We start from the raw sequence: 12,793 nt of genomic DNA on the forward strand, positions 1-12,793 counted from the left end.
GGCTTCCCTGGTGGCGCAGTGGTTGAGAGTCCGCCTGCCGAGGCAGGGGACACGGGTTCGTGTCTCGGTCCAGGCAGATCCCACGTGCCGCGGAGCGGTTGGGCTCGTGAGCCAATGGCCCCTGAGCCTGTGCGTCCGGAGCCTGTGCTCCGCAACGGCAGAGACCACAAGAGTGAGAGGCCCGCGTACCGCAAAAAAAACAAAAAAAACAACTTGATGCGTACAGAAGCAAAAAATTCCTACAGTTTTCAACAGTGTAGAGCAATGTATCAGGCATTGTTCTAAGTGCTTTACATATGTAACTCATTTAATTCTCACAACTCTTTTCACCCCATGTTACAGATGAGGAACTAAAGCAGAGTCGGACCAGGAGCGCTCTTACCGGAAACCGGGGATCTTCCTGTCAGTTCCTCTCTCTCTCTCTCTCTCTCTCTCTCTCTCTCTCTCTCTCTCTCTCTCTCTCTCTTTCTCGCTCTCTCTCCCCCCTGCATCCAGGGAGTCTCAAGCTCTGCCAATGCTGCCTCATGAACCTATCTAGAATCTGTTCTCTCCATCTCCACTGCCACACTCTGCTCTGAGTCAACCGTGGTCCCTACAATAGCCTCTTCACTTTCCTCCCTGTCTCTACCCTGCCTCCTCCTGTGCGTTCTCCACACAGCAACCAGAGTGACGTTTCAAACCAAAACTCTGGTCTGTTACTTTCTGTCCTAAAACCCTACAATGGCTCCCATTACAGGCAGGAAAAAATCAGACTCCTTATAATGGTGCACTCAGCCTTACCTCTCCAGCCACTCCTCTCACTTTAAGATCAAATCTTCCTGGCTATTTCTTAGTTCTTCCAAGTGCTTTTGCCCATGCTGTTTTCTGGAACTGGTACAGACCTGTGCACACACACACCCCCTCCAATTCATATGTTGAAGCCCTAACCCCCAGTGTGACTGTATTTGGAGATAGACTCTATGAGGATGTAAGAAAGGTTACGTGAGGTCAAAAAGATGGCATCCAAATTTGATAGGACTGGTGTCCTTATAAGAAGAAGAGGAGAAACAACAGCTCTCGCGTGCTCTCCCTCCGCTGCCCCACACCTCTCTTTGCTCTCACACAGAGAGCAGGCTGTGTGAATACACCGCAGAAGGTGGCTGTCTACAAGCCAGGAAGTGAAGTTTCACCAGAAACCAACCCTAATGATGACACCTTGAGGCTTCTAGCCTCCAGCACTGTGAGAATAAAAATTTTTTGTTGTTTAAGCCACCAAGTTGTGGTATTTTGCTATGGCAGCCTGAGCTGATGAATACATACAGGAACAGTTCCTCATTCTTCAGGTCTTGCTTTAAATATCCATTCAATCATTTAACAAAGGTCTCTGTCAGACACTGTTCTAGGAGCTCTATGTACAGTAACTCATTCAATCATTTACTCAGGGAAACCTCTGAAACAATGTCATGTTTCCTGATTTCAAAACACCTTGGTCAGGATAGAAAGCCCAGAGATAAACCCATGCACATATGGACACCTTATCTTTGATAAAGGTGGCAGTAATGTACAATGGAGAAAGGACAGCCTCTTCAATAAGTGGTGCTGGGAAAACTGACAGGTACATGTAAAAGTATGAGATTAGATCACTCCCTAACACCATACACAAAAATAAGCTCAAAATGGATTAAAGACCTAAATGTAAGGCCAGAAACTATCAAACTCTTAGAGGAAAACATAGGCAGAACACTCTATGACATAAATCAAAGCAAGATCCTTTCTGACCCACCTCCTAGAGTAATGGGAATAAAAACAAAAATAAACAAATGGGACCTAATGAAACTTCAAAGCTTTTGCACAGCAAAGGAAACCATAAACAAGACCAAAAGACAACCCTCAGAATGGGAGAAAATATTTGCAAATGAAGCAACCGACAAAGGATTAATCTCCAAAATTTACAAGCAGCTCATGCAGCTCAATAACAAAAAAACAAACAACCCAATCCAAAAATGGGCAGAAGACCTAAATAGACATTTCTCCAAAGAAGATATACAGACTGCCAACAAACACATGAAAGAATGCTCAACATCACTAATCATTAGAGAAATGCAAATCAAAACTACAATGAGATATCATCTCACACCAGTCAGAATGGCCATCATCAAAAAATCTAGAAACAATAAATGCTGGAGAGGGTGTGGAGAAAAGGGAACCCTCTTACACTGTTGGTGGGAATGTAAATTGATACAGCCACTGTGGAGAACAGTATGGAGGTTCCTTAAAAAGCTACAAATAGAACTACCATATGACCCAGCAATCCCACTACTGGGCATATACCCTGAGAAAACCATAATTCAAAAAGAGACATGTACCAAAATGTTCATTGCAGCTCTATTTACAATAGCCCAGAGATGGAAACAACCTAAATGCCCGTCATCTGATGAATGGATAAAGAAGATGTGGCACATATATACAATGGAATATTACTCAGCCATAAAAAGAAACGAAATTGAGCTATTTGTAATGAGGTGGATAGACCTAGAGTCTGTCATACAGAGTGAAGTAAGTCAGAAAGAGAGAGACAAATACCGTATGCTAACACATATATATGGAATATAAGAAAAAAAAGGTCATGAAAAACCTAGGGGTAAAGCAGGAATAAATACGCAGACCTCTTAGAGAACGGACTTGAGGTTATGGGGAGGGGGAAGGGTGAGCTGTGACAGGGCGAGAGAGAGTCATGGGCATATACACACTAACAAACGCAGTAAGGTAGATAGCTAGTGGGAAGCAGCTGCATGGCACAGGGATATTGGCTCGGTGCTTTGTGACAGCCTGGAGGGGTGGGATGGGGAGGGTGGGAGGGAGGGAGACGCAACAGGGAAGACATATGGGAACATATGTTTATGTATGACTGATTCACTTTGTTATAAAACAGAAACTAACACACCATTGTAAAGCAATTATACCCCAATAAAGATGTAAAAAAATTAAAAAAATAAAAAAAAAAATAAATAAATAAAAAACCTCAGATCCATGTAATGGAAGAGGGTGTAGAAGGAATAAATTAATATGAAATAAAAATAAAAAAAAAAACACCTTGGTATTCTTCAGAAATCACAGATCCATGGAAGTCTTTCATCCATTCATTCAACAAATATTATTGAGCACCTATTACATACCATGCACTGTTGCAGACCCTTGGGATATGTAAATGAACAAAATAGACACAAATCCTTATCCCCATGAATGTTCTCTGCTTCCATAATCATTCACAGTTTCTGGCACATAGCAAATGCTTAAGAAATGCTTGTGGGGGGCTTCCCTGGTGGCGCAGTGGTTGAGACTCCGCCTGCCGATGCAGGGGACACGGGTTCGTGCCCCAGTCTGGGAGGATCCCACATACCGCGGAGCGGCTGGGCCCGTGAGCCATGGCCGCTGAGCTTGCGCGTCCGGAGCCTGTGCTCCACAACGGGAGAGGCCACAGCGGTGAGAGGCCCGCGTACTGCAAAAAAAAAAAAAAAAGCAACTTGTGGAATGAATTACTGAATCAGGATTTGAATCTAGGGTCCCTTGGATCTCTCTCTGCCAATGGCAGGATCCTTTACCATATTATGTCACTGCTACAGAGAGCCGCCCACAAAGGGACCCGGGGTTGGGGACACCATGAAGGCAGGGAATTCACCCATCCATTCATTCGTTTATTCAGTCAACAAACATATATCAGGGCTGGATCTTGTGTCCAGCAGAGCAGTAGAACTTGTCCAAAGTCACAGAGCTGTGTTTTCAAGGTCACAGAGCTAAGAGCAGAATCTAGTGTGAGTGATCCCACCTATGCTTTTTTTCCTGCAGTATCTTTCTCAGTTTGAAAGTATAGGGGAGAAGTTGACAGAATGAGGAAGTGAAGCAAAGCATCAGCACAAAGACTTCATGCATTCATCCATTTAGGAACATGCATTGGGCACTCATTCTTCCAGGCTCTGTGCCAGGGGAAAACAAACTGCATGAGATGCTATCCTTGCCCTCTGGGAGGGTGCCCACAGCCCAGGCTCAGAGACACAGAAATGCGGGAGAATTCTAAATCCAAGTAGGGACAACCTCATAAATTTCTCTTAGGAACCCTCAGTTGGATGAGGAGAAACAATTCCTGCCCCAGGGGAGACCCTTTCTGGTGATGAATACATTGTTGTTCTTTTTTTAATTAAAAAGTTTTAATTTAATTAAAATGTTAACATTGAGGTATAGTTGATTTACAATATTACATAAGTTTCAGGTGCACGACATAGTGATTCACAGTTTTGGGTTTTTGTTTTTGTTTTGGTTTTTTGGCCGCATGGAGCAACATGCAGGACCTTAGTTCCCCGAACAAGGATCAAGCCCATGCCCCCTGCAGTGGGAGCATGGGGTCTTAACCACTGGACTGCCAGGGAAGTCCCTGATTCAGTTTTTAGTGAATACATAGCTTTTGTCCCAGGAAGACCCCCTTCTGCTGAGGGGGACTCCGCAAGTCCCAGTCAGTTAGGGGGCACAGTTCTTGGTTTCAGGGAATTCCCAGATTGCCCCAGCTCTTGCTGTGGGAGAAGATTTCAGTCTGGTGGGGGATGAACAGAGCCCGTCCTCTGGGAGCTCCCAGTCTGATGGGAGAGAGAGGCTGAATATAGCCACTCCATACAGATGGGGAGGAACCACAGAAGATGTGCAGAGTGGAACAAAGAAACAATCCACTTCCACCAAAGTGAGATAGCAAGTCCATGGGTCTTTCTGTAAAGCAAGGACATTTTCAACAGATGGAAGGGGTAGGGGAGTTGTGGCCAAGGGGAAGAGGGGAAGGAACATTCCTCCTTCTTCTTCCCTCCTCCCTCCAGAAGGGCATTTCTGGATGTCTCCAGTTGGTCTGGGACCTGGGCAGCTGCTCTGTGTGTCCAAGTCTGCCAGCCCCTCAGCTGTCACTCTGCTCCCAAAATAGCAGTGGTGGGGGGGAGGGGAGAGGAGGTTGTTTATCTGAGATGGAGGTGGGTAAGCGGCATTAGAGCCATGCCGAGGGAGGGAGGGTGTGCTGGGGGGGTTCCCGTCCCTCTGGATCTTTCTCTCACTCTTTGGGGTATGAGTGCCTGTGCCCCCAGGACTGCCCCTGAGTGGGGTGCTGGGGCAGAGGTTAGTCAGACCCTCCACGTGGTAATGACTATCCAGTCTGGGGAGGGGGAGGGCCCTGAGTATCAGTGACAGACTCCAGGGGCACCTGCCCCTGTGGCCAAATATGGTCTGGAGCCACTAGCAGGGCTGATAAAGTCTCCTGGGTGGGGGCTAGGAGGGGCAGACTGACGCTGGCTGGGGGTTCACACGCACCAGAGCAGCACCCTGGGGAGGCCAGACCGAGAACACTGTCCTTGTGAGAAAGTGAGCTGGCCTGGAGGGTTCCTTGGACGGGGGAGGGAGAAGGGGGACCCAGAAATTTTAAGGCCTGCAGTGAGAATTCAGGCCCTTGGTGTGTCTAGCTGGGAGGGAGAGAGAGGGGGGAGCAGGGATTTTTTTTTTTTAATTTTATATTGGAGTAGAGTTGGTTAACAATGTTGCCTTAGCTTCAGGTGTACAGCAAAGTGATTCAGTTCTGCATATACATGTATCTATTCTTTTTCAGATTCTTTTCCCATTTAGGTTGTTACATAATATTGAGCAGAGTTCCCTAGGAACAGGGTCCCTGAGACCCCTCTCAACTCGGGCCACACTCCGAGCAAATGCTGTGATGTCCTTCTGGGCAAAGGATTCGCGGGTGCTCCGGGTGGGTCTGTTGCAGGCAGCATCCTCACCTCCCATCCTGGTCGATGGGGCACCTGGTGCTCCAGACCTCAGGCCAGGAGCCCAGCCCGGGTCTGGAGGGAGGGGATGGCCAGACGGAGCTCATCCTGTCCCCGCAGATGGCCGAGGCAGAAGCAGTGCAGCTGAAGGAGGAGGGCAACCGGCATTTCCAGCGCCAGGACTACAAGGCCGCAGCAAAGAGCTATAGCCAAGCCCTGAAGCTGACCAAGGATAAGGCCCTCCTGGCCACGCTCTATCGGAACCGGGCAGCCTGTGGCCTGAAAACGGTCTGGGATGAAGAGGGGCAGGGAGCTGAGGGCCAGGGCTAGGATGCAGGGGTATGGAGGCAGCCCCCTCATCCTGACGGGCACGCCTATCAACCCAGCCCTCTCACTGGACCCCTCAGGTTGGAGAAGGGTGCCTCCCACTGCTTTCTGGTACTCATTGCCTGACCCAGTCCTCTGGGAGACAGAAATTCATCCATGGAGATAGTTCTCATCCCGCGGGAAGCAGCCTCATGGGAAGTGGCATCATGACAGGGGCCTTTCATAGGTTATTTCGTGGCATTTCAACTGCAGACCATGAGGTCGCTGCTGCTTCCATGCCCATATCACAGATAACAAACTCAAGACTCAGAGGAGGGCTCAGTAACTTCCCCAAGATCTCTAGGTAGTTAGTAGCAGAGCTGGGTTCAAACCCGAGTTTGCCTGATGCCAAAGCTCGTCCACTTTTCCATACCCAGTGAGGGGCGCTCCCCTGGCCTCTGACAGTGGCAGCTGCCAGCGAGCCCTCTCTCCTCGCCTCGGGGACCCTCTCTGGCTGTCACTGTGTCGGGCCCACATTAACCAAGTTTCCTCCTTCCCCGTTTCTCAGGAGAGCTATGTTCAGGCGGCTTCAGATGCCTCAAGAGGTGAGCCCCCCTCACTCGGGCCTTGCCCTCCTTCCCTCCCCTTCTGCATCCCTGTTTAGTCTAAGATGCTCTCGACACTCGCAGGGATGACCAATTGTATAAGCGCCATCCTGGGCATTGTAGGTGGGGCTTCAGATGTACCATCCTTATGTGAAAGGAGAGCTCCAGAAAAGCCATCCCTAAGTCACGTTTTTACATGTTAAATATGCTGGGGCAGCTTCTTTGCTTAGAAGGTTGCTTCCAGAAATCCTTTTGTCACGGTAAGGACACAGCCAGTTTGTTGGAAGTTTGGATATGTTCATATGGGATGGCGGGGGGAGAGGGCTGGTTCCCATAACCAGGGCATCAGCCTGGTCCACTCTGTGGGGACCGGGCTTCCTGAGGGGAAGACAGAGGCACTATTTCATTCCACAGACACTAGGAGGAATAAACATACGTCAACGCTGGCCATGGAGTGCCTCAACTTCTGAGAGAACTTAGGCTTAAGAGCACGATCAAAATGGGAACACTTCTCCTGGCTGCATTTTTAGGGCTATAATATGCAGAATGAAGGGGATTCTCCTCTGCATAGGTCCGTGTTGGGGTTTGATTTGGTGACTTTTTTTTAGGAGAAACAGAGATAGTCTGAGTGAGTTCAGAAGGGAGGGACCCAGCTGGAAAGGGGAATGGAAACACGTCCTGTGAAGAGCAGGGAAGTGGCAATATTTAGCTCAGAGAAGGAACTCCCAGGTAGGACAGGGAGCTGCCTTCAAATACCTAAAAGGCTGTCACACGGAAGAAGGATTGGATTTCATCTCACGTGTTCCAGGGCTAGACTCAAGACAAAAAGGGCAAAGTTACAGGAAGATATGTTTCAGGTGGGAGGAGGGAAGGGCTCTCCGAAGGAGCTGTCTGCCTTGAGAAGGAAGGAGCTCCCGGACTGCTGGAGGTATGCAAGCACCAGCTGGATGAGCCTTTGGCAGAGATCACTGAGCCGAGACTGGAGAGTCAGGAATTAGACAAGATGACCCTTAAGCTCCCTTCCAACCCTGAAACTGTAATTCTTACCGCCTCCCTAACAAAGGGGAGGCTTGGACCAGATAGTCTACATGGATGCATACTCTCCAAGGAAGGCACAGAAGCCCTGCAGTTGGGGGCAGCGGTGGGGGAGGGGAAGGTGGTCTGTAGCCCGGCCCCCTGAGGCCTTGCCTGTCCCCCTTGCTAGCCATCGACATCAACTCCTCGGACATCAAGGCTCTGTATCGGCGATGCCAGGCACTGGAGCACCTGGGGAAGTTGGCCCAGGCCTTCAAGGATGTGCAATGCTGTGCCACCCTGGAGCCACGGAACCAAAACTTCCAGGAGACGCTGAGGAGGCTCAACACCAGCATCCAGGAGAAGGTGAGCCAGACCCCTGCGCATAATCCTTGGCTGCCTCTCCCCATTCCTAGTAGGGACCAGTTAGGGGAGCGGGACATCAGGCAGGGCTGGCCTACCTCCACATCCTTGGATGAGTGATCAGAGATGCCGTGATGCTTGTTCGAGGGTGCAAGCCAGCCAGGACTAGAACATCAGTCTTTTAAATTCCAGATGGAGGCTTTTTAAAAAACTGCAACTCAGTATGTCTGCACCATGATCTTCCTCTCTGGGGGGACAAAGGCAGCCAGGAGAAACCTAGGACCTGGGGGAAGGGCATTGCTGGGGAATGGAGGACAGCCAGGAACCAGTAGGAACAGGGAATCTTTTCTAGGAAAGTGGAGTGGGGTCGGGAGAACTTGGACCAGAGATGAGGAATCCTGCACCCTAATACTGGCTTAGCTACCGATTTTCTGAGGGACCCCTTGGGGTGTTGCTTTCCCCACTGTAAGAGCGGGAAGGTAACTGATCACGCAGCTCCTTGCTCCAAGACACAGTAACTTCTTTGTGCCTGGGGCAGTCCCATGGTGGGACCATGTCGTACTGTCCAGAGTGCAGACTCAAGGGCTGAGAAAATACAGACTAACGAGTGATGGAAATAGGTGGCACTGTAGACCAGCAGAAAAAAGCAGTGGGAGGTGCAGATGGAGCTGGCAAGATGGGGGATGATGGATCTGTTAGGTCGCTTTATGAAAGCTTCAGAGCACTGGGGTTGGGAGAGTGAGGGATGAGACATTCAAAAATAATGGTTTTAATTTGCTTGAAAAGGTACTTAGAAACAGCTTCAGGCTTCCGATCCTGGAGATATATTTCTGTTTTAGCCCGTATATATTTTTTAAATTTTATTTTATTTATTTATTTTTGGCTGCGTTGGGTCTTTGTTGCTGCACGCGGGCTTTCTCTTGTTGCGGTGAGCAGGGGCTATTCTTCATTGCAGTGCGCGGGCTTCTCACTGCGGTGGCTTCTCTTGTTGCGGAGCATGGGCTCTAGGTGCACGGGCTTCAGCAGTTGTGGCTCACGGGCTCTAGAGCGCAGGCTCAGTAGTTGTGGCGCACGGGCTTAGTTGATCCGCGCCATGTGGGATCTTCCCGGACCAGGGCTTGACCCCCGTGTCCCCTGCATTGGCAGGCAGATTCTCAACCACTGCGCCACCAGGGAAGCCCTTTAGCCCATATTAAAATGTCTAATAGCTAATTGTTTACTAGACTTCAAAACTGGGTGATGATCCTTTGCCTTCCAAGACTTGTGAAGACCAAATGGGATGGCGAATATAACCAGACTGTCAGCTTTGTGGGGCAAGGACTTGACTTTGTTCTCCATTCTATACATGTCTGACTCATAGTAGTTGTTCAGTAAATGTTTGTTGAATGAATGAATGATGGAGGGAGACAGGAAGCTATTAATTGAGATGAACTTTATGTGGAGCCAACTGGAATGACGGGGACCCCTGCCTGCCTTCTTCCCCACTCCCTCCTCTCTCCTCAGCTCCGTGTGCAGTTCTCCACAGACTCGAGGGTACAGAAGATGTTTGAGATTCTCCTGGATGGAAACAGTAAAGCTGATAAGCTGGAGAAGGTGGGTGCTGGGCCGGCAGCGGGTGGTCTTGGGACCTGCCAGGTAACTGCACTTCCACTGCAGACTCTGCTCCTGTGTCTGGGCGGTAACATCGCCGACAGGTTGCAGGCCAGGGAGGAGGCTCCTTGGAGAAACTAAACAAAATTGATTTTGATATTTTAAAACATTGCATTAAATACAAATTTATTAAATGCATTGCATTTACAAATTTATTAAACTTATTTACATATTACATACAAATTTATTAAATTTATTAAATGCATTGCATTTATCTTGATTACAGAGGTTTTTGGTGCCCCGTAAATTTTGCACCCAAGGTGTCTTTCTTGCCTCACCCTACTTTTGGCCCTGAGAATCAATGACACATTAAAATAATGTTTTATTCCATTTCAAATCATTGCAACAAGTCATTCTGAAATATGAAAATCTTTATTCAGAATACCATCCTCTTAGCCAAATTTGCTGCATTTTTAAAATGTTCCTAGGGACTTCCCTAGTGGTCCAGTAGTTAAGACTGTGCTCCCAATGCAAGGTGCCCGGGTTCAATCCCTGGACAGGGAACTAGATCCCACATGCGTGCCACAACTAAAAGAGTTCGCATGCCACAACTAAGGAGCCCATGTGCCTCAACTAAGACCCGGTGAAACCAAATAAATTAATTAATTAAATAAATTTTAAAAAATAAAACGTTTCTAGTCCTTCAGAGAAAAAAAAAGAATATCTGAATATGTATAAGAACTTGGCAGACAACGCCTGGGGAATTTTTGTTAGTTTAATGGTCAATAAGTCCATATAATATGCAGCTATCTTTTATAGCAAACTCTTATGAGGACTTAAGTTGTTATAGATGAAAGTAGTTCGAGAAGTACAAAGTCCTTGACTGACAGAGCGATGATGGTTCAGCTCATGCTTGCCTGGGATTCTCTAATCAGCCTCCCTACCTGTCTACCTCCTCCTTTTCCTGCCTCATGAGTTCTTTGCCCAACCCCAGGGTCTCAGGGCCTGTTCAAGGCCTCCTCTCCAGATCTGGGGCCTTTTAAGGAATTTCGATCCTCAGTTGGTTGCCTGTGGTTAAGGAGGGCCGACTGTACTATGCCATTTTATATAAGGGACTTGAGCATACGTGGATTTTGTTATCCGTGGGGGTCCTGGAAAAAATCCCCTGCGGATACTGAGGGATGACTGTATATACATCCTCAAGGAGGAAGGCTTTAGGGTAGGAAGACACTTGAAAACCCAGCTCAACTGTCTATTTTTACAGACAGGAATCTGGGGCCCAGAGAGGTGCTATGACTTGCCCAAGGTCACACAGCTAGCATGTGGCAGAATTAGCACTCAAACCCAGGGCTTTCAAATCCCATCTTGTGCTCTGTCTGCCCACAACCTTCAAACCTTCCTGAGAACCCCCTGCAACTTCAGATCTCCCTAAACAGATAAACGAACAAACAATGCCAAAACCATATTCGAAGAACACTTTTTTTTTTTTTTTTCAGTACGCGGGCCTCTCACTGCTGTGGCCTCTCACAGCATGTGGGATCCTCCTGGGCTGGGGCATGAACCCGTGTCCCCTGCATTGGCAGGCGGATTCTCAACCACTGCACCACCAGGGAAGCCCCGAAGAACATTTTTCATGGAAAAATAATTTCCCATGTGAAATCACTTCACTTCTGTTAGAAGATAAACTGAGACATATAAAAATTCTAAGAATTTATTTGAGCAAAATCTGTTTGAATTGGGCAGCACGAAAACAGAAGTGGTTGGGGTACTCCACCGACAGGAGCTAGGAAAAAGACGTTTATAGAAAACAGGTGGAAGCAAAACAAGGGAATTATTTGACTGGCTATAGCTGAAGCAGTTGCATTATTTGGGAAAGGCTCGTTAGCTGTTTGTGACTGGTCATCCTTAAGGTTCGATTTCTTAAACTTGAGGCAATACAGGGTTAGGTTTTGCTTTGTTTTGTGTTTTTTTAAATTGAATTATAGTTGATTGCAATGTTGTGTTAATTTCTGCTGTACAGCCAAGTGTGGTTTGGGTTTGCTTACTTAGTTGCTTAGGCATTGAAGCCACCTCCTTGTTTAATTAATTTAACATTTCCCTACCTTTTTAAAGTCCTTATCCACAAGCATATATACACAGGTTTATTTCACCATAAGTGCAATCAGAGTGAACCTGTGATTCTGTTTCTGCTTACCAATGTTTTTTCCAAGCTTCTTCTGAGTCTTTTCATTCATGACTTTAATGGCTGCAATATATTTCATCCAGTTGGTCTTTATTGCAAGTTACTCTGTTTCTTGTTTTGAATTATATTCTTGGGCTATGTTCCCATGGGTAGGATTATAGGGCAAAAGAATATAAAGATGTTTTGAAGACCTAGTCCTTGCACCAGCCCCTGCACTTGGCTCATGGCCAAGGCCTCTGCAGCCAGACTTCCCTCATGACCTTCATTGTTTCCTCCCTCCTTCAGGCGGCCAACAACCTCATTGTTCTCAGCCGTGAGGAAGCAGGGGCCGAGAGGATCTTCCAGAACAACGGTGTGGCCCTGTTGCGGCAGCTTTTGGACACTAAGAGGCCTGAGCTGATGTTGGCTGCAGTACGGACCCTGTCGGGCATGTGTAGTGGCCACCGAGCTAGGGTGAGGGCAGGGCCAGGGTTCATGGCATGGAGGGCTGCCAGTCTGAGGACCTGGCATTGACCTGTGGGCAGGGCGTGGCTGGCATGGATAGACCCTGATACAACGTCTAAAGTGTCTCCCCTCAACCTTGGTTGTATGGCCCCAGATTCAACAGAGATTGATCCTTTTATTTTTTCTTTGAGCTGGGAATGGGTCTGACTAAACAAAGATAAGTTTCTTGAAAGTGGTTTATGCGGAAGAGCTGAATGCAAAGGTTATGATAGTTTACAGTTTTTCATATTAACTCTTCAAAACCCAGTGTGCATTTTACCTCACAAGCACATCTCAATGTGAACTCGCTGCATTACACGTGTTCAATGCCTCCCCTGTGGCGAGTGGCTACTGTATTGGATGGAGCAGCTCTACACCTCTGGAAAGGGGCATGGCTTGTGTCAAGGGCCTTCCCAGGCCACGGGTCCCATGAGGCATTGTCTGCCTGATCTTCTGTCCCTCCTGCACAGGGCAGCTATCAC

At 47.8% G+C, this 12,793-nt stretch overlaps 1 protein-coding gene across 3 annotated transcripts in view; it reads left to right on the forward strand.

Moving 5' to 3' along the window:
* The first annotated feature begins 5,231 nt into the window (after positions 1-5,231).
* The window catches only part of UNC45B (unc-45 myosin chaperone B), a 30,506-nt gene continuing 22,944 nt past the window's right edge, over positions 5,232-12,793 (forward strand). Inside the window, exons 1-6 of one of the 3 annotated variants that reach the window (XM_060133132.1) lie at positions 5,232-5,370; positions 5,889-6,056; positions 6,643-6,679; positions 7,884-8,059; positions 9,560-9,649; positions 12,114-12,281. In XM_060133132.1, coding sequence (XP_059989115.1) covers positions 5,889-6,056; positions 6,643-6,679; positions 7,884-8,059; positions 9,560-9,649; positions 12,114-12,281 — 639 coding nt within the window. In that variant the 5' untranslated portion in view covers positions 5,232-5,370. Of the gene's footprint in view, positions 5,371-5,624; positions 5,753-5,888; positions 6,057-6,088; positions 6,176-6,642; positions 6,680-7,883; positions 8,060-9,559; positions 9,650-12,113; positions 12,282-12,793 lie in introns of those variants that run through there. The other 2 variants (XM_060133131.1, XM_060133133.1) reach the window with 2 other exon arrangements.

The sequence above is a fragment of the Lagenorhynchus albirostris genome, chromosome 20 (assembly GCF_949774975.1).
Source record: "Lagenorhynchus albirostris chromosome 20, mLagAlb1.1, whole genome shotgun sequence".
NCBI classification, from domain to species: domain Eukaryota; kingdom Metazoa; phylum Chordata; class Mammalia; order Artiodactyla; family Delphinidae; genus Lagenorhynchus; species Lagenorhynchus albirostris.